This window comes from Pteropus alecto, unplaced genomic scaffold, assembly GCF_000325575.1.
Source record: "Pteropus alecto unplaced genomic scaffold, ASM32557v1 scaffold98, whole genome shotgun sequence".
NCBI classification, from domain to species: domain Eukaryota; kingdom Metazoa; phylum Chordata; class Mammalia; order Chiroptera; family Pteropodidae; genus Pteropus; species Pteropus alecto.
In genome coordinates this window covers 18084770-18104763 of record NW_006443570.1, presented here as the reverse complement: position 1 = coordinate 18104763, position 19994 = coordinate 18084770, and the positions used below count along the sequence as shown (strand labels likewise).

Here is a 19994-nt window from a genome sequence, read left to right as displayed (position 1 = left end):
AATGTGCAAGATTTCTTCATCCTACTCAGAATGGTGTGCAATTTAAAACGTGTGAATTATTTATTTCTGGAATTTTCCATTTATTATTTTTAGACGGGTTATTGAGGGTAACTGAAACCCCAGAATGTGAAACCATGGATAGGGTCAGGGTGGGGTATACTATTATAAATTCTAAGAAGATAGGAATTTTTGTTGGTTTTGTTTACAGTTGCTTTGTTCATAGTTAACACATAGTATTTATAGACTAGATGGATAGATGGATAGCACAGCACATGACAGTGAGGTATGGGACTGAAAAAAGGAGACATCAGTTAAAGTTAGATATTCCACATCCATTGCCCTATCCCATGCATTTAGGTGACCCCTCCCCATTGCTTCCACTGAATGCATGAGCTATAAACACCCCTGTCCCCAAAGAGATTGCAGGAGAAACTGGTCTCAGAGACCTGTTAACATTGAGAAGTTCTCCATGAAAATGCTGGTTCATTTCCTGATCATACTATAGTACAGCTCACTAATGAGTATACCACCATGCTAAAAAAGTTCAATCAGCTTTAACAATTTTTTAAAAACAGTTTTATTGAGTATAACAGATTTGCAATAAAATATATATACTTAAAGTACACAATTTGATGAACTTTTTCATGAGTAGATACTTGTGGAACTATTACCATAATCAAGATAAGGAATATTTCCACCACTCCCCAAAGTTTCCATGTAATCCAGTTCTTTGTAGTTCATCCCTCTTTCAATCCCTGAACCCAGGGAACAACTGATCTGCTTTCTGTCATTAGGGATTAATTTTCATTTTCTTGAATTTTACATAAATAGAATCATACATATGTACTCTTTTTTCATCTGGCTTCTTCTACTCAACATAAGGATTTTGTCATTCATCCATGTTGTTTCATGTATTAATAGTTCTTTTCTTTTTATTGCTGAGTAGTAATCCATGGTATGAATGTAACACAATGTGTTTATTCATTTACTTGTTGATGGGTTGTTCCTAGTTTTTTTTTTTTTTCTATTATAAACAAAGCTGAGTAGATACCTGTGGAACCATTACTATAATGGAGATAAGGAACATTTTCACCACTCCCCAAAGTGTACAAATCTTTATAACATAACTATGTTGGGAAGGTAGGAGGAGAGGAAGTGTTGAGGGAGGTGTTATAAGAGAATTGAATCCTTAACCGCCGTAACAGGGCATTTATTAATACTGTTTTAAATTGTTAATTCAAGAAATAGCTGTATTAGCATGTTATAGTAGTATTTAAAAATAGGGAGGTATTTATAGTGCTAGAAGAGTTTCAGAAGTAGCTGCCTCTGAGATATAGAACTAGGGTATGAAATAGAAGTCAGCTGCTTTTTTCATAAGTTTTGTAATGTTCTGATATTTTTTGACCAAATACAGGCACTACTTTGATAATAAAAAAGTAATTTTTAAAGTAGGGGTTAATCAGATTGGGATGATAATCAAAAATGACATGGGCTCACTGTAAAATGCTAAATCAGTATATAAATGTGAGAGCTCTTTTAATTTAAAATTGATAAATGCTATGAGCTCCTAAATAAGGGTTATATAAAATATTAACTACATGTCTAAAAATAAATTCAGTGCAAATGCTTAATAATCCAATGCAGTTTAGGTGCTTGGTGATTTAGAAAAATAAAAAGGTGCTAGAGACATAACCCAGCAATTCCACTTCTAGGTATGTATCCTAGAGAAACATTATATGTGTTCAAAAAGACATGGACAAGACTGTTCATTGAGTCATTGACTAAGAGAAAATTAGAGACAAACTAAGTGTCTGCCACTAAGGAAATGGACACATAAAATGTGCATTATTGGATGGAATGCTCAGAAATGAAAGGGAATGAATCAGATCTCCATGCATCATGAATAGCTCTCGAAAACAATGATGAATGGGGAAATAAAACAAATTGCTGAGTAACATTTATAGTGTTGGCTTTTATAGAAACAAAAACAAAAATAAAGACTTTTCTGTACATACATATATGTATGTAAAAGTATAAAAAGAGCTGCCATGCTATCCACCAAACAGGTAATATTGGCTATCACTAGGGTGAAGAGGAGGAGACCAAGTTGTGGGTGGAAGTCAAAGAGACTTTCCTTTTTCTCTGTAATTTTCTCACTTATTTCTCCTCCTTACATCCTTTTCCTCCTCCCCTACCCCTTCCTGTCCCTCCTCATCTTCCTCGATTTTCTCCTTGGGCAGTGTTCTTACACTACATGAACTATCAAAAAACCAAACCAAAACAACAAAACAGTATATGCTTAGTGCAGTCTCTCTCTTCCTGAAAAATCTTATCCAAGGCTAATATTTTTCAAAGAAAAAGTAATTACCACTGATTTCGTTGAAGAAATTTGTGCCCTTTATTCTGTCAAGACAATAACAAATACCATCAAGATGAACTCAATTACATCAATTATTAATATCATTTTGCATAGCCTGACCTTATCAGGTGCCTTCTCATTATGATTTGACGTGTCCTTTTACCTTTTTTCAGCTCTTACATACTGTTCAGTTAAAACTGCAATCAAAATACTCTATACTTATGTAACTGCAACTGTAATGTAAAAAAAAGTAAAGCTAAACAAATCCATGAAAACAATGCAAATGATGTATGAGATTATCATCACTACAAACCAGCAAACTACTGGCACCCTGCAACGACTCTGAACACAGTGCAAACCAGCTGAGGCGAGCAAACCAGCTGAGGAGATCAAACCAGCTGAGGCGATGACCTTGGTCTCCAAGCTGCTCGCGAGAACGAAATCCATGGGAATATATGCCTCGTTAGTTCAATTAATGGTAGAAAATCAAAACGCCGGACCCCGAATAGGCGCATCTTGAGACAGAACGCTTGCCAAAATGACATTTTATTCAGAGCGGAAGGAGTGTAATCAATTGTTATTTCGTTTTCTGTATTTTTCAAATTTCCACTTCTAAATAGGGGTCAGCCTGGGGCGTAAAAAGCCTAAGGTTTTAATTCTGTCACTAACAGACGTTAGTCAAATCATGTCCTCACCTGTGACACTGGGCTTGAGAAGTTCGAACCCTCCAAGTCCCCGCTGGTTTTAAATTCTGCGGTGCGACAATTCCGCCTCCAACAGGTTCGCCAGAGATGTATTTTGGCCCTCTCGCTTCGCCGTCCGCGCAGCCTCCAGAAACAATCCTAAGTTCCGCCCCCTGCGCTCCAGACGGCGCGAAAACCCAATTGACAAGAACTCCCTCCGAAGCCCGCGGGTCGGATCTGCGTTCGGCCTGCTTTCTCCGCCGGGGCCCCACTCCCGAACTCTCAGCCTGAAGTGCCTGCCTTGGGGACAACCCGCGCTCACCGGCCGCGCCCTAGGGTTCCCTCTGCCCGCGCTTTCTCACTGCGTCTTCCCGCGTTCGACTCGCTTGACCTGGGCCCAGCCTCCACGGACCGCTCCGGGCGGGTGGGCGCCGGGAGTCCGAGACAAACTCGGCGGCCCAGCTCCTCGTTCCCGCGGGAGCCGGCCGCCTTCATGGCTTCCAGGCATGCGGGGCCGGGCTGTACAAGGTCCTAGGAGCCGGGATTCCGGGCAGCAGGGAGATGGTGGGGGTCCTCGCTATGGCGGCGGCAGCTGCTCCCCCTCCGGTGAAGGACTACGAGATTGAGGTGAGCTTGAGTTATCTTCCTCCGTCTGTCAGGGATAGGTGAAAGGTGACCCCGACTTTGAGTCCATGAGGGGAAAGGAGGGACATGGTGAGCCCTCAGTTGTGACATTGTGTGGAACAGTTGCTGGAATGTGTAGTTTCTTAAAGTCATGATAGATCCTGACAAACATTGAGATTGTGAGATCTTTGCAGGGCCGGGTAAGTTAGGACTTAAGATAACCAGTTCTCAGATCCTGAAATACTGGTGGAACTTGATATTTTGGACTGGAGAAATGTGGAGAATCCCGGGGTAAGTTTCTGTTCGTGATATAAGTTCATAGAACTTTAGCGTTGAAAAGGATCTTTAAGTTCAACTAGTCCATCCCTCTATCTATCTGTTCTAGGAATGCCACTTAGAATGTCACTACAGGAATCAAACAAGGGACTTTATAAAAATCGCTTACTTTGGCTGTCTAGAGCTTAATATACTGCAGATAGGAATCCGGGCATGGCATACTGTTATTCTCATGTGTTCATCAATGAATTGCACTAAGTTTCAGTGAAATACACTAAGCTGTCGTTGTAAAGAGGTTGTAATGCCTTGAAATAGACAAGTAGAGTCTTATAGTAGACAGTTGCTATATTTTTATACATTTTCATCTCAAGCTAGCATTCTAACTGAAGTATGCATACTGGTGTCCTTTAAAGGTGAGCTAAGGTGTCTTTTTGCCTGTTTAACTGGGCTCTTCCTTATTTTTTAGAATCAAATTTTGTCTATTTGCTGATAGGTGTTATGCTGATACTTGTTTGTTAAATCTAGGCAGTTGCTCAGCTTGTCTCAGGTGTGAAGAAGGACTTTTGGTACCTGAATTACACAGTTCTTAATTTTTGTGTGGTCAGTTTTATCAATCTTTTCATTAAGTTCCTGCTTTTGGTTCCCCGCTTAGAGAGCCTATTTCACAGTGATATTTACTGTTTAGTATTTTAAGGGTAAGGGGCTTATCCACATTATTTTACTTAATATTAATCCTGTGATACATTATCTGTATTCTACAGATGAGAGAAGGTTAGAAAGTAATTAAAAGTAACTTAAGTTAGAAAAAGTAAATTTATTTAAGGTCCCACACTAGTAGATGTCAGAGCCAGCACTTGGACTTAGAACTGCCTTCAGACTATGGTATTATGTCTCTGATACCATCTCAGGGTAATAATAATATTAATACTAACAACTCTTTAGCATTTCCTTCTAATACATTTACCATTTAATTTTAACGCAAAATTTTAATCTGTCTATAATTTATTTTGCTTCATATTTATCCAAATGATTAGAAATCTGTACCAATATCATTTAGTAACTACTTCTTTGTCCACTAACTTGAATGCCACTGTTATATATACCTATGTCTTTTTCTGGTTTCTAATTCATTTAATTAAGTTGCTTGACTTAATGTACTATGCTTTTAATCATGGTAGCTGTACAATATGTTTTCATTTTCTAGAAGTATAATGCCCCCATTCATTTCTTATCTCTTAAAAAATGTCCTTGTTTTTCTGGCAAACTTATTCTAACAAATGAACTGAGGGAAGTTAAAATTAAAGAAAAGACTGATGGAGCTTTTTGTAACCAATAAGCATTTTATTTTCTGTTATGTAAGTTGCTAATTTATGACCAACAGAAATAAAAGCTTTAAAAAATCTGTTATTTATTTATTTATTTATTTAATTTATTTATTTAATGGTGACATTGGTTAATGAAATCCAATAAGTTTCATCTGTCCACTTTAACAGTAAGGCGCGCGTGCGAACACACACATGCTGAGTGTTCATCTCCCATAGTTAGATTTCTTTCTGTCACCACATATTTGACCCCCTTTACCCTGTCTACCTCTCCCCTCCCCACTACCCTCTGGTAGAAATATAAATTTTTAACATTATAGTCACCTTGAGGGTAATAATGTAGGAGGGTAATAATGTAGGAGGCAGGCAGTAACTGTTTAAATAACAAAGTAAAACACTGGAAAATTTTGTTTTATTTGTGGTAAGTGTCCTTCACCATAACTTTTACTGGATTAGTAAATTTTGGGATCCTAGGTTTGTTCACTATGTACCTAATTCTCAGAAGTAGAAAATTTGTTTGTTTTTAACTAAAAAATAAAAAGAGAATGGAATTAACATTCATAGAGTCCTTACTATGCATCAGACCTTATATATTTTTATGTAATGTGTTCATTATAAATTCTGTGAGGTGAGTGGTACTACTCAAAGGTTATAGGGTAAACAGAGGCCAAAAGAAATTATACATAAGTAGAGTGGCCTTAAAATTTTTTATCGAAGTGTAATATGTAAATATATATGGTATAAAGTGTGCAAATTATAAGTGTATAACTTGATGTGTTGAGATTTGAATGTAGGCTTAACTTTAAAGCTCGCTTTCTTTCTGATATATCATGTTATCACCTAAAGGAGCCTTCCTTTTTTATCCATTTATGTAAAATATTAGATCCAGGTTTAAAATGTATGTTTTGTATTATTTTGCTTGAAATAAGTGCCTTTTTTAAATTTTAAATCAATAGGTGTGCAAAAAGCGAAGGAAAGATGATGACAGATCTTGCGAAACAATTACAAAGTATTTATCACCAATAGGGAAGACTGGAGACAGAGTTTTCTCTCCACCAAAATCCAATAATATTCTGGATTATTTTAGAAAGACTTCACCCATAAATGAGAAGACTCAATCAACACAAGAGTACAAGATAAAATCATCTGCACCATTGCCTGCTGACAGCAGCAAAGACTCTAAAATACCTTTGGAAATGTTCTCAAATATAGGGTTTAAGAAGAGAGGAAAGAGAGTTAATTTGTCTCATCAATTAAATAACATTAAAACTGAAAATGAATGTCCAATTCAAATTAATAGTAATGATAGCAAAGAAGACTCTAGTTTAAATAATGATTTTGTGGAAAGTAGCACTTCTGTTTCACTGTACAAGAAACACGTAGAAGTACTTGCAGAAAGTACTCAAGATATCAAAAACCAATCAAGCACTACGACCACCAAAAAAAGTTCCAAGAAAGTAAATCCTAAACAAAGGACCACAAAAAATGATTGTAAAAAATTGAGAAAAAGGAAGTGCCGAGATATAATAGATCTATCTGAAAGTTCACCCTTGGCAGAGGAACTAATTCTCCTTAAAAAAGATGTTAAAGATACTAAGCAGATAATGCCTTCCCCAATTAATGAAATTGAGAATACTGCAAATGATGCAAACTCTAGCAATAATATGACAAAAATAGCCCAGTTAAATGATGGTACAATAACTGTCTCATATGAGGAATTTTTAAAAAGTCACAAGGAAAATAAACTGGAACAGATATCAGACTCTAAAATGTCCATTTGCATTCCTTCTGAAACTGTTGAAGATAGAGTCAAAGGTGGTTGTATAAGTGCTATAGAAACCTGTGAAATTTCCCAACAAGTCCTCTCTAGGACAGTTACTGTTCTTGCACAAGTTCACTCTGTTCCCCCCAAAAAGACAGGAAAAATAGCCTCAATTTTCTTGAAACAAAAGCAGTTGGAACTGGAAAATAGTCTATCTGACCCTGAGAATGAACAGACAATTCAGAAAAGAAAATCTAATGTTGTTATACAGGAGGAAGAATTAGAATTGGCCGTTTTGGAAGCTGGAACTTCTGAAAGTGTGAAACCAAAATGCACTCTAGAAGAAAGACAGCAGTTTATGAAAGCATTTAGACAGCCAGCAACAGATGCACTTAAAAATGGAGTCAAAAAGCCTTTTGATAAGCAGAAAGAGCTCAGTGAAAAAGCTTTAAACGAGGAAGGAAGAGACAATAATTCTAAAAAAATAATAGAAAATTCCAATATCCAAATGATTTCAAATAATGGCAGTTCACAGCCACACACCGATAAAGGAAGTTTTCCTAAGGAGAAAAGTAAAAAACTGAAGAAAAAAGATAAGGAAATATTGGATACTGGTGCTGCTCCAGGCGAAAATAGAGAGGGAAATACTCAAAAGAAAAAAACTTTTTCCTTTACAGATAAACAAAATAAAAATAGGTTTAGAATGAGTTTAAGACAAAAAACCTCAGAAGTTTATCAAAACAGACTATTATTTAACAGTAAAAGTCTTATTTGTGAAGATACAGCAAATGATGACCCTCTGAAGATTTCCTCTCTGTATAACAAATCTTCAAGAAAAACTAGCACACCAGTTAAGTATAAGGTTATACATTCTGAAGCTGATACTGAAGACAACTTGGTAAATGTTTCTACTCCCAAATCAACCAGAAGATCTGCAAGAAGTAGCAGCATGCCTACTACAATAATCACTAGAGGTACAGATTCTGGAGATGCACCAAATGATAGTCCAGTAAAGGCTTCCACTCCAAAAGCAGCCAACTTAGCAGAAAAGCATAGCTTATATACAGCGGAATTAATAATAGTATCCTCTGATTCAGAGAGCCCTATTAGGTAAGGTAAAGTTTTGTTTTTGTTCTAAAGTTCTTAAATATTATGCATATACCGTTAGCTGGGAAGGAAAATACTTCAAGTATTAGAGAATATTTTTTTTCAAGAACACAGCTGATTTATAAGGAAAAAATTGTTTCAAAAATGCTGAAAATTTCCCACATTTAATATAAAGTCAGACCTAATTTTAGAATAATTCTAGATATATTTTAGATGAGTTCTAAATCCTTATTCATTACAGTTGCTAATCTCTGGAGAAATATCTTTAAATATGAATTCTGTGCGTTTAACAAACATGAGATTAAAAAGTAAGTCTTAGAACTTTATTGGGTAAACTAGGCTATACACTATGAGGTATATACTTGCATGCTGGTTCTGGCTAATATAAGAGTGATCTTAGGGGCTAACTTCCTGTAAGGTACATGATTTTTTAAATAATTTATATTTTTTAAGTTTAACATTTAGTTTGGCTTACTTTTCAATCAGTAGTTTGAAACAAATGGGGTATTTCTGTTTAGAACTGTCCAGAAATTGATGCCCTAGTTGGTTCTTTTCTGTATTTAATTGAAGTTCTTAACACATTATACTCATGGAACTGTTTCTAAATATCTTTTTTGTGTGTGTGTGCAGAATGAAATTCACCAGAATTAGCAGTCCCAAAAAATCTAAGAGGAAATCTAAGAAAAGATCCAAGAAATCTGAAGCAACTGATGGAGATTTTACCTCTCAAACTAGAAAGGTAATTGAAATATTAGATAGTCCTAAAAGTGGATTCTGTTTCCTAAAAAACAATAACTACTACTATTGGAAGTAATACGCTACAAGAAGATTCACATATTTCATGGATCGGTTAACTACAGCCCTATATTACTTTTCACTTATTCTGTTTCCTCTAGCTAGTTTATTAAGATATTAAGATATCTTATTGTGAGATGAAAGCAGTTGATGAGGACAGAGTATAATTTACTTACAAATAGTGTTGTTACAGTTACATTCCAATAGGTCATGATTGAATGTTTGGTTTATTTATGTAGATTAGAGGGTAAAAAAGAGGGTCTCTCAACCCTGGTACTGTTGACATTTTGGGCTGGATAATTCTTTGTTGTAGGGGACTATCTCATGCATTAGAGGATGTTTAGCAGTAACCCTTGCCTTTACCCATCTCCCCTATTTATGACAGTCAAAAATGTCTCCGGACATTGCCAGATATCCCCTGGAGTGGGGAAAAAACCACCCTCAATTGAAAACCACTCCTGTAAAAGGAGAAGTAGGATATATAACTAGAGGTAGGATATATAAATAGCTGCTTTGGGGAAATAAACTGCTAGGTTAGAAAGTAGAGTATTAGAATTTGGATTCTTTCCACGGTGAGTAGGTACAGGTATGTGTGTTTTGTAAAGCCAACAAGATTTTTCTTATATAATCCCTGGGTAAAACCTACTGCTACAGAAAGTTGGTATCTCTTGTTTTTACTTAACAGTTATTATTTTTTGACTGCTTATCACATTCCAGGCATTGTGCTTAGTACTTATATCATTAATCTCATAGAGTAACAATTTAACTCTGTTTTATAGATGAAGAAACTTCAAGTTCATTGATTAAGAAAACATGAAGTTTATATTGACTCTGGGAAGTGACTTTCCTAGAGTCACACAGCTATAAGTAGTTAGAAAGATGGTTCTTAGCCTATTGGAAAGCACTCTAGAATCTAGCTGACTATACCACAACTAAAGGTTGAAAGTCTCTGAAGTGTACTTTATGTCAAATATTTTATTCTACCTAGTTTAATTCTGGAGGATAACTTAAACTTTTATTTTAGAAAAACCATGCCTTGTTTTGTACCATATACTACTTAGAATTGTGACTCAGTAATAAATTTTCTAGCAAGACAGATCTCAAAATATATTGTATCCAAATTGGGGCCCTTATCTGAATTTACTTAGATCAGTTATTTTATCTCATACTAATCATCTGTCAATGAACCTCTTACTACAGGGTCTTGTTTTCTGAAGCTTTGTCCAGGCTCATTTACTAGCTCTAGGAGAAAATCTTAGTCTGATTTTCTGGGAGAGATTTTTCATGCTTTTTTGAGAATGAAGGTAAATTGTTTTTTTTTTTTTTCCAAGAGCCTGATATTCATAATGGCTCTTTTAACAGATATTTGCAGAATGGCTCTGGCTTCATTTTTTTCATTCCATAAGTATTTATTTAATGCAATACTATATGCTAGGTATTAGGGAGATAGTCAAGCGTGATACCCAGGGTTCTGGCTTTTGAGTGGATGGTGTTGCATTTCACTGAGATAGGAAGATGACTAGGTCTGGGAGAAAGATGAGGAATTTGGTTTTGGAAAAATGGATTCAAGGTCCTTGTGGGATGTCCAAGTAGAACCATCTATAATTAGCAGTTGGATCCATGGTCCTAAATCTTTGCAGAGATTTGAACTAGAGGGAAAGCTGAAGGAGTCATTAGCATATTGGTGGTAACTAAAACTCTGAAAATGGATGAGATGATGCAGGAAAAGTGTAGACGAAATTATGGGGAGAATGGATGAGCACAATGAGAACCTCAACAGAGAGATAGTAAGCATTAAAAAGGACATAGACAGAATGCCTGAATTGGTAGAACAACTAGGAGAATTTGATGTCATGAAAGCATTTCATGGAGAGAGTGGTCAGTATTGTCAAATGCTGCAGAGAGGTTTAGTGAGATATTAATTGAAGTGTCCATTGGTTTTTAGGAGTCTTGGTAAGTGCAGTTTAGTGGAATGGTGAATGCACAGGTAAAATTGCTTGCCTGAGGTTAGGCAGAAAGGAGGAGGACAGATTGAACTCTTTTCTAGGTAGAAGAACAATGGGGCCAAAGAAGGTGAGAAAATTTTTAAAAGTGGTTGAAATCACATGCAGTGTAATCTAAGCTGGGTAGGGAATAGAGGCTGTTGAACAGGGAAGTAGTAGAGAGCTGTCAGGACTGAGGTTCCATGGGTAGTCAGGAGTAACCACGTAGGAGCTGAGAGGATAGGTGGCTAGGTTAGAAAGTAGGGTATTGGAAATGATTATTTTTGAGGTGATAAAATTATGATTGATTTTAAATTTATTTTTCTGTTTTGTGTTTTTCTATATATTTTTAAAACTTATCTGAAAAATTATTAGAAAAAACACAGGTTTCAAGTAATAGCAATACTACTTGCCAGAATATATATGTGTTTTTTTTCCAAACATTCACTAAAACATGTCTATATAACAGTTTATTTCAATAATTGAGTTGTTAATTTAAATTTAGGTGGATTATTTTGAATACTAACTGACCGTAGGTTCATCAGCTTGCCAAAAGTTTTGCTAGTAGAACAATAAAAATCTATCACTCTCCTACTATAGCAGCAAATCCATAACATTCCTAAACTTCTTACATGTGTTTTGAATATCTGTGCCTATTCTTTTTAATGTGTTTTTTAAAAACATTTGAAAGGTTTTAACAAACAGCAGGTATTTCTTTAATAAACAGAGTAGAAGTATATAGTTTTATATACTTTTTATAGTTACATGTTTCTCCTTCCAGACTTTATCCTAGGCTTAAATAGACATCTGTCATTTTTAAAAGAGATCATATAATGTAAAGCTGTTCTGCGCCTTGCCCTGTGTGTGTTTTGAAATCCAAACATAAGAACCTGTAGAACTCAGAAGATGGAAAAGCAGTTTATCAGGAAGATAATATTTAAATGCACGAGATCACTTAGCACATCAATGGCAGAGCCTGGTCTGAAGACCAGATTTTATTCTTATCTGGTTCTCTTTTCCATATGTAATACCTTTTCAGATATCTCCAAAGGATTCGGCCTGAGGTGACTAAAATCAAAGAATAGATGCTATGAAGATGGTGGGGGAAATAACCAACAATTCTAATCTATACTATGGACATTTTTCTGAGTGTTTTTCACAAACGTAGTTGTATTTATCTGGATAAATTTCAAGTAAGAAATAAAGGCAAACCAAGTATAACTAGACACCTTTTAATTTAATTGCCTTGGTAAGATTTGAATAACCATTTCTTTTATTTAATGTGATTTGTGATCGTGTTTTTCTATTATAAATATTTTAATAGACTTTTTTTTAGAGCAGTTTTAGGTTCACAGCAAAATTGAGCTAAAAGTACAGATTTCTCATATTCTCCTTGCACCCATACATGTACAGCCTCCCCCATTATCAATACCAGGGTAGTACATTTGTTATGATTGATGAACCTACATCAACACATCCAGAGGCCATAGTTTCCATTAAGGTTCACTCTTGGTGTGTTCTGGTATATTCTTTGGGTTTGGACAAATGTATAATGACAGGTATCCAACATTATAGTATTATACAGAGTAGTTTCACTGCCTTAAAAATCTGTGCCCTGCCTATTCATCCCTTCCTCCCCCCTTAACCCCTAATAGCCACTGATCTTTTTACTGTCTCCATCGTTTTCCCTTTTCTATTTTTTTCTATTATGAAATATAATGTGTTTGCCAGTGATCTAAATTAATATTTTAAATTTTTGTTTAGGCAATCAATACTTCAAAAAATGTATCAAAAGCAAAACAATTGATTGAAAAAGCAAAAGCTTTACACATCAGCAGGTCAAAAGCTGCTGAAGAAATAGCAACACCTTTAAGGCGTTCATCAAGACATCATACTCTTCCTGAAAGAAAGAAAATGTCAGACACAGAGGTAAGTATAACAAATATTTATTGGTATAAATTTTCTCCTGTTCTACTGTTTGGATAAAGTTATAAGGTATAATTGTAAGACAGCCTTGAGGTGGTAGAAAGAATATCATTTTCAGTTCTGCTTTAAAAGCCTTTGTCTATAAATATGGTCTGAATCCTTATTCAGTCAAAATCTTTCATAAGCTGAACTACATCTTCCCTTTCTTCAAAACAATTCCCTTACTCATGTACACACTTTTGGCTCTAATCACACTAAATTATTAATTTCTCCCCAAATGGTGCATTTTTCACCTTTTTCAGTTTGTGATCTCATGATGGCGAGGTATATGGAGCTGCTCATGTAATTATCATGTCTATAGCTTTTGCACTGTAATCCTTTTGAAATTTTAATGACATTAATTGTATGACATTTTAAACATTTTTTTCGTATTCTGTCTTAGGACTCTGTAATAATAATAGATTCAAGTCCTACTTCTTTAAAGCATCCTGAGACAAATCAGAAGAAGCTTCAGTGTCTAAATGATGTACTAGGAAAAAAACCTAACAAGACTCCTAAAAATGTACCTGGTAATCAGATTTAATAACATTTATGATGAACATTAGAATGTTTGGGGGGTAATTATATTGTTCCTAATGCTCTCATTCTAATTTAATCTCTTGTTTTATAAAATGTAAACTTTTGATTGTATTAAATACTTCTATTTTAATAAGTAAGGTTATAATGTAGTGAAGAGTTTTGCAAAGGGTAACTGAGCATATTTTAAGTTATTGCATTTCTGTATATATTTATCCTCAGTTAAGTTAGAAGTTCCCAAACCTGACGACTAATCATCAAAATCATCTGGGTAAATTTTAACAAAAGTTAAATCTTTAGTTCTTTTCCTTAGACACATTTGCTAAGAATTTCCAGAGGTGGGTTGTGGGAATCTGTAGTTTAAAAAATGTTTGTTCTCCAGGAGATTCTGATAGTGATTTGTCAGATTGAAAGACCAGATCATTATATATAATTTTTGAAAGTTTAAAAGATATAATTTTGAAAGTACCTGGAGATTAGTGGAGATGATAAACATTAATACTAACCTAAGTATTTATTTTTCTAAGGGAAAATGAAAGTCGCTCCTTTATTTCTTACCAGAAAGGCTCATAAAACAGCTGATCCTATCCTTGGTTTTGATGAAAGCAGGTCAGTCCATATAAATTTTTAAATGCCAAAATGTTTTATGGAATGTATTTTGTACTTATTAATTTACATTGATGAGAAAGATGACAATATTGACAGTGCTGCAACTGAATTGAAAGATCTTGGTCTTTTGCAAACATTTTGTGGCCATCTTCAGACAAAATAGTGGAAAAATAAACAGGCAAACCATAAATATCAAAAAGCTGATTACGAACCTATTCAGTAAATACTTAAATTCCTACTGTGTACCAGCCACTGTTTTTGGTACTAGGGATGTATTACGGGGAACAAAACATACATATCTTATATGCTTGAGGCTTATACTCTAGAAGAAAAACAATCTATGATTAAACATTACTGGGCCAACATATGAAATATTTCAGTGTGCTAAGAAAGAGATACAAAGTTCTATTACATATTAAGTAATTTTGGTCTGGTTAAGAAAGGCCTTGCTGAAGAAATGACACCTGAACTGAAGGATGAGCAGGAATTCATCAAGAGAAGGAAGTGTTCCAACCAGAGGGAATGGTCTGTGCAGTCTCTATAGCTGGAAGGAACATTGTAAATACAGAAGATTGAAAGAATGCCAGTGTGACTTGAGCATAGAGAGGAGAGGTGAGAGGAATGTGAGACTAGGCTAGAGAGGTGGGTGCCAGGATGAATATGGACATTTGGATTTTGAAAATTTAATCTGACTGCTGGATTAATTTGGCTATTGAATAAAGAGTGGAACAGAGGAGGTCTTAGTGTGGATGCAGACATTCAGGTGTGAGATGATGGATTTATATACTCAGGTGTTGGAAATGATGTATGAAAAGATTTTAGAAGATGAATTTAAAAACTTGATAATTAATTAGATCTGAGGTGCGAGAGAGGAAGGTGTAAGGATGACACTTAACGTTCCGGTCTATGTAAGTAGATGGTACAATGGAAGAATACCAAATTTAGGGACATTATGGGTTCAGGTTATTTTTTTCCTATTTCAGTTTTATTGAGATATATTGTTAAATGCACAAATCTTAAGCATATAGTTTTGATAAATACATTAATCAAGATATATCTTTTAGTCCAAGAAAGTTACTTACTCTTTTTCTGTTATCCCCACCACCACCATAACAAAAGGTTACGACTATTCTGATTTCTATTATAGACTAATTTTATCTGTTTTAGAACTTCACATAAACTTTATATGTATATAAAGTTATATATATATATAACTTGTGTCTAGTTTTGCTCAGTATGCAGACACATAACTTTGTTCAGGTATAATGTATATACAGTAATATGCACCCATTTTAAATAAATGGTTTGAGGTTGAATTAATGTTCACATCTGTGTAATCACTACCATAATAAAGATACAGAACATTTTCATCACTCAATAAAATTCCTTCATGCCTCTTTGCAGTTAATCCCTGTCCCCTCTGCCCATAATCCCATGCAATTCCCTCTGGTCTGCTTTCTGTTGATATAGATTAGCTTGCCTTTTCTAGAATCTCATAGAAATGAAGTCATATAAGAGGTACACTTTTGTCTCTGGCTTCTTTCAGTCAAGATAATATTATCAATAGTCTCTTTATTGCTGAGTAGTATTCCGTATATACCACAATTTGTTTATCTTTTATTGATGATCATTTGGGTTATTTCTAGTATAAGGCTGCTAATGAACATTCTTATACACATGTGGACAAATGTTCTTATTTCTCTTGAGTTAATACCTAGAAGTAGAATTGCTCTGTCATTAGGTAGGTGCATGTTTAACATAATAAGAATAAACCAAAGTACTTTCCCATGTGATTATTCCATCGTATAAATGGAACAAATATGAGAGTTCCAGTTGCTACGCATTATTGTAGCTTTTGGATGGTAGGTGTTCACATTTTGTGGATGTCTTTGAAGTCATTTTTTTCTATATATGCTTATTTTTATTTAATTACTTAACACTGATAGACTTGTTTTTATGATAAGCAAAAGAATTTGACCAGCTAACATCATAGCTGATTAAATCTTTTCAAATTAAATTAAAAGATATTTTATAGATAGTTAACTTTTTAAGTGTTTATAAACTTAGCTTTCCTTTTTCACATTATTTTCTTAAAAAGTCAAGATACATCTGAAAGATTTCAGGATTGTGATGTGCAAGCTAAAGCAAAGCGTGACTTCCTAATGAGTGGTCTGCCAGATTTGTTGAAACGACAAATTGCAAAGAAAGCTGCTGCGTTAGATATGTACAATGCAATGAGTACCAATTTCCAGAGAGTTATTCATGTACAACAAAAAGATGATGGTAAGCTCGTTAATTATTATCGAATATTTACTTTTAAAATGTTAAAAGTGGTGAAATACATGGTGATGGAAGGAGACTAAACTTTGGGTGATGAACGCAGAATGTAACATGCAGAAGCTGTAGTATAATATTGTATACTTGAAACTCATAGATCTTTAAGAATCTCTCATAGGAGCTCCAGCCCTGTTCTTGTCCAAGCTACTGTTGAATATTTAAGGGAAATCTGTCTCCACAACAGCTTCTGCTGTTTAGTAACATACCTATCTTTTGGTATATTTTCTGGAATAGGTAACAAGTGGCAGTGCTTCATTGCTGTAGTTCACCCTATTCTCACATGCACTGTGCACAAGAGTGAGCACAGGCCTCTTATAGGAAGGTGTTAGCTTGATCATAATTCTATTTGTATTCTAATGCTGTAGCAACCACAGTCTTTACTTATATAGTTTTAAATTGCAGTTAGTGTGCAAAGCCTTATATCTTTACTTTGTCATTGTTTCTACCTAGGGTTATTTTTGTAAGCACAAAAACAGATATATTCTCCTTAACTGGTTTTGTGGTTTGGTTTAGTGCACTCCTATTACGAAATATACACTATGTTCTATTCTTTCTTTTCTTTTGTGTTTCTGACCTTTGTACTTTTTTAGGTTTGTTCAGCCTCTCATTTGTGTGGAGAACTTCCAGCCAGTCTTTGTAATAATATTCTACTTTTCTTTTTTTCGCATCTCTGCCACTGGCCATTCAGTTATTTTTTACTAGTTCAGCTTTATATAGTGTTTTCTAATAGTATGTTCGACTATAGAAATTAGTTATGCTTTTCTTCCCTGATTTTGATAAACTCATTTTCACAGGAGTGCTACTGTAAAACTTAGCATGTCTCTTTGTAGATGAGCAGATGAGGCAAGCACAGAGAGAACTTCTCTCTCTTAGAACCTTAAAGATTAAATTTTAAACCAGGATGCTAACTGACCCTGAAATTTTTACTCTGGGTAGCAAGGTAGATTTAAAAAGAAAATTTGCTAATATTTGCTTATTTGTAACAATTGGGAGGAAAGACGAGGTAATTTTTATTAACTGTATTTGTTGGAGGTGAGGATTTTGTTCCTTTGTACTCATCTGAGTTTTGGTACTTTTGTATTAACTATGTAGTTGTTAAGTCTTTTCATGTTTACATATTTGACATTTGATAAATGGAGAGTATGTATATGAAAGTAATAAAGACAAATTTTTTGTTTTTTAGGGTGCCATTTGTGGCATTTGAAACCACCTACTTGTCCTCTCTTACTTAAACTTAAAGAACTGAATACTAAAGTAATAGATCTCTCGAAATGTGTTATTGCTCTTGGTGAATTTTCAACATTGAATTCAAATTTGAAAAGTAATAATTCAGCTATTGGGGTAAGTATTAGAGAGCTCATCCATTATAGGTGTTTCCGTCACATCTTTCAAAGGAAAAAAATTGGATATCTACTATCATAGCCTAAAGTTCATTTTTTTCTAGAGTCTAGTTTTAAAATATAAATCCCAGTTGAAGTATGCATTTCTTTCGAATGCATACATAGAGTTATAAAAACATTTTATGCATTAATGATAGCCAGTTTTAAAAGAAGATGACATTATATAGCACATTTAGGTACTTTATAACATAATAAATATGTAAAGTACAATTAGTTGAAACAAAACAATAGAAAGATGAACTAAGTCCTTCAAAAACTGTGCAAATGCACCTTTGCCATCAAGGTTGTATTCAGTGACATTCCCATCAAGGTTACATTTAGTAACTAAGTTTAGTTACATTGATATTGACATGGACAGAAAGTTGGTAGTACTGTGCTTAATGTTAATAAATGATGTGGCTCTATTATTAAACATGTTATTCTTTATTTCAGTTTATGGGGAAAAGGAAAGATTTTACTGAAGAAGTAAGAAACCTTTTGCTGGAGGAAATTAAGTGGTCAAATCCTGAATTTTCTTTGAAGAAATATTTTCCTTTGTTTCTAAAAAAACGAACTGAGCAACAAGTACCCTCTGAATGTCATCATAAACAAGGTTAGTAATAATTATTATCATTTACTTTAACATTTCACTTTTGAAAACACTAAGGCAGTCATCAACCCATGGAAGTGGTCATAACAAAGAGAAGATCGTTTGTGGTTGGCAGGGAGGAAACTGAAGGAAAGCATCTTGTGCAATACAATGTTAGCCCTAGCCTGCTTCCAGAAATGCCAACCTAAAGACAGCTGTAGTTAAAATATTAATGTTAAAAATATTAATAGTTCACTTGAAAGCTTTATATGAGATGATTTGAACTAATATACAAAGGCAGTCTAAAAAACAAAATATTCAGCTTGCTTTCAGTATGCCACATTTGATTCTTGCCTTTCACTTTATAGTAACAAGACTATTGGATATTTTGAAGTGATATTAAGATTATTGGATATTAAAGTTTTTTGTTGATTAGTAAGCACGTGTATTTCTGTTATTCCCCATATAGAAAGTCCACAACTAGAGCCTGATGTCAGTCAAAAAGAAACCAAAAGGAAACGAGTGGAAACTGAAAATCATAAGTCAAAAAGAAAGAAACCAAATGAGTATTCAGAAAGTTCAAAAAAGATAAATGGAAAACCAAAAGAACTTGACAAAAGAAACAACTCCACTGAAATAAAGCTAGATTCTTCCAGAGGTCTATATTTTAAAACATCCAGGAAGAAACAAACTGCTTTGAGGACAACATGTAAAGTGGAAACAGAAAAAGTAGAAGATTCTGATACTCTGATAATAGATGATGACAAAGAGTCTGTATCAGAAATATCTTCTGTTCTTGGTAAATTAGAGTTTCTCTCTCTGGTCCTGGAACTTATTTTTTTTTTTTAACCTTTCACTTCCCCTTTCTCTTCATATATGCTTATTGCAACATTCAAGTAATATATATGTATAAAATAAGAAGTAGAAACCTTAACCAATTAGTCTTACAGGTCACATGTAACAAATTGGTGTTTAGTCTTTGATTTTTCTGTACTTCCATAAATACATATGCTTTTTTAAAAAACAGGGATAATACTATACATATTATTTGACACCTGTCTCTCACATCTCTGACATGTTCCCATTCAGGTTACCCAGCATTTCCAAAGTATCCTGTTGAATTGATTAATCATCTATGTAGCTTCAGAGTATGTTTTGATATTTGTACAACAAGTCTCTCATCATTTTTAAAGACAGTTTTCATCATCTGCTCTACTAAATGAACTATAGTTTCCCTTACCCCCATAAATCTCATTAGAGTTTTGATTTTACATTAGTTTATAGATTAGATTAATTTGGAGTAAATTGGCACCTTTATAACATTCCTTATTCTCAGTGGGGACTACAATATATATCTTTACTTACTGAGGATGACTTGGTTGGACACTTGAACATTTCTTTCCAGTTTTCAAAAGAGCCTCCACTAAAATTATCCTGTCTTTTTTCTTTAGATATTTTTTATGGTACTAATTATTTTTCACATTTCTATTATTCTTGAGTGGTTATTAAAATTTAAATGTGTACTTTTAAATCTTACTGTCATGAGACTTTATGGTGGTTGGTTTTTAAGGAGGCATTTGATGTAAAGAATTTTAAATGTAATATTGTTTTGAAATTGACTTTTTGGCATTTTATAAATATGTATTTGTATAAATAGTTATTATTACA

General features: G+C 34.2%; 1 protein-coding gene across 1 annotated transcript in view; it reads left to right on the top strand.

The window, feature by feature from the left end:
* The first annotated feature begins 3201 nt into the window (after nt 1–3201).
* ATAD5 (ATPase family, AAA domain containing 5) overlaps nt 3202–19994 on the top strand; it is a 32315-nt gene continuing 15522 nt past the window's right edge. The window contains exons 1-10 of the mRNA XM_006924978.3: nt 3202–3669; nt 6221–8136; nt 8764–8872; nt 12675–12839; nt 13279–13405; nt 13940–14021; nt 16120–16304; nt 17542–17699; nt 18191–18350; nt 18796–19125. Coding sequence (XP_006925040.1) covers nt 3604–3669; nt 6221–8136; nt 8764–8872; nt 12675–12839; nt 13279–13405; nt 13940–14021; nt 16120–16304; nt 17542–17699; nt 18191–18350; nt 18796–19125 — 3298 coding nt within the window. The 5' untranslated portion in view covers nt 3202–3603. The remainder of the gene's footprint in view (nt 3670–6220; nt 8137–8763; nt 8873–12674; nt 12840–13278; nt 13406–13939; nt 14022–16119; nt 16305–17541; nt 17700–18190; nt 18351–18795; nt 19126–19994) is intronic.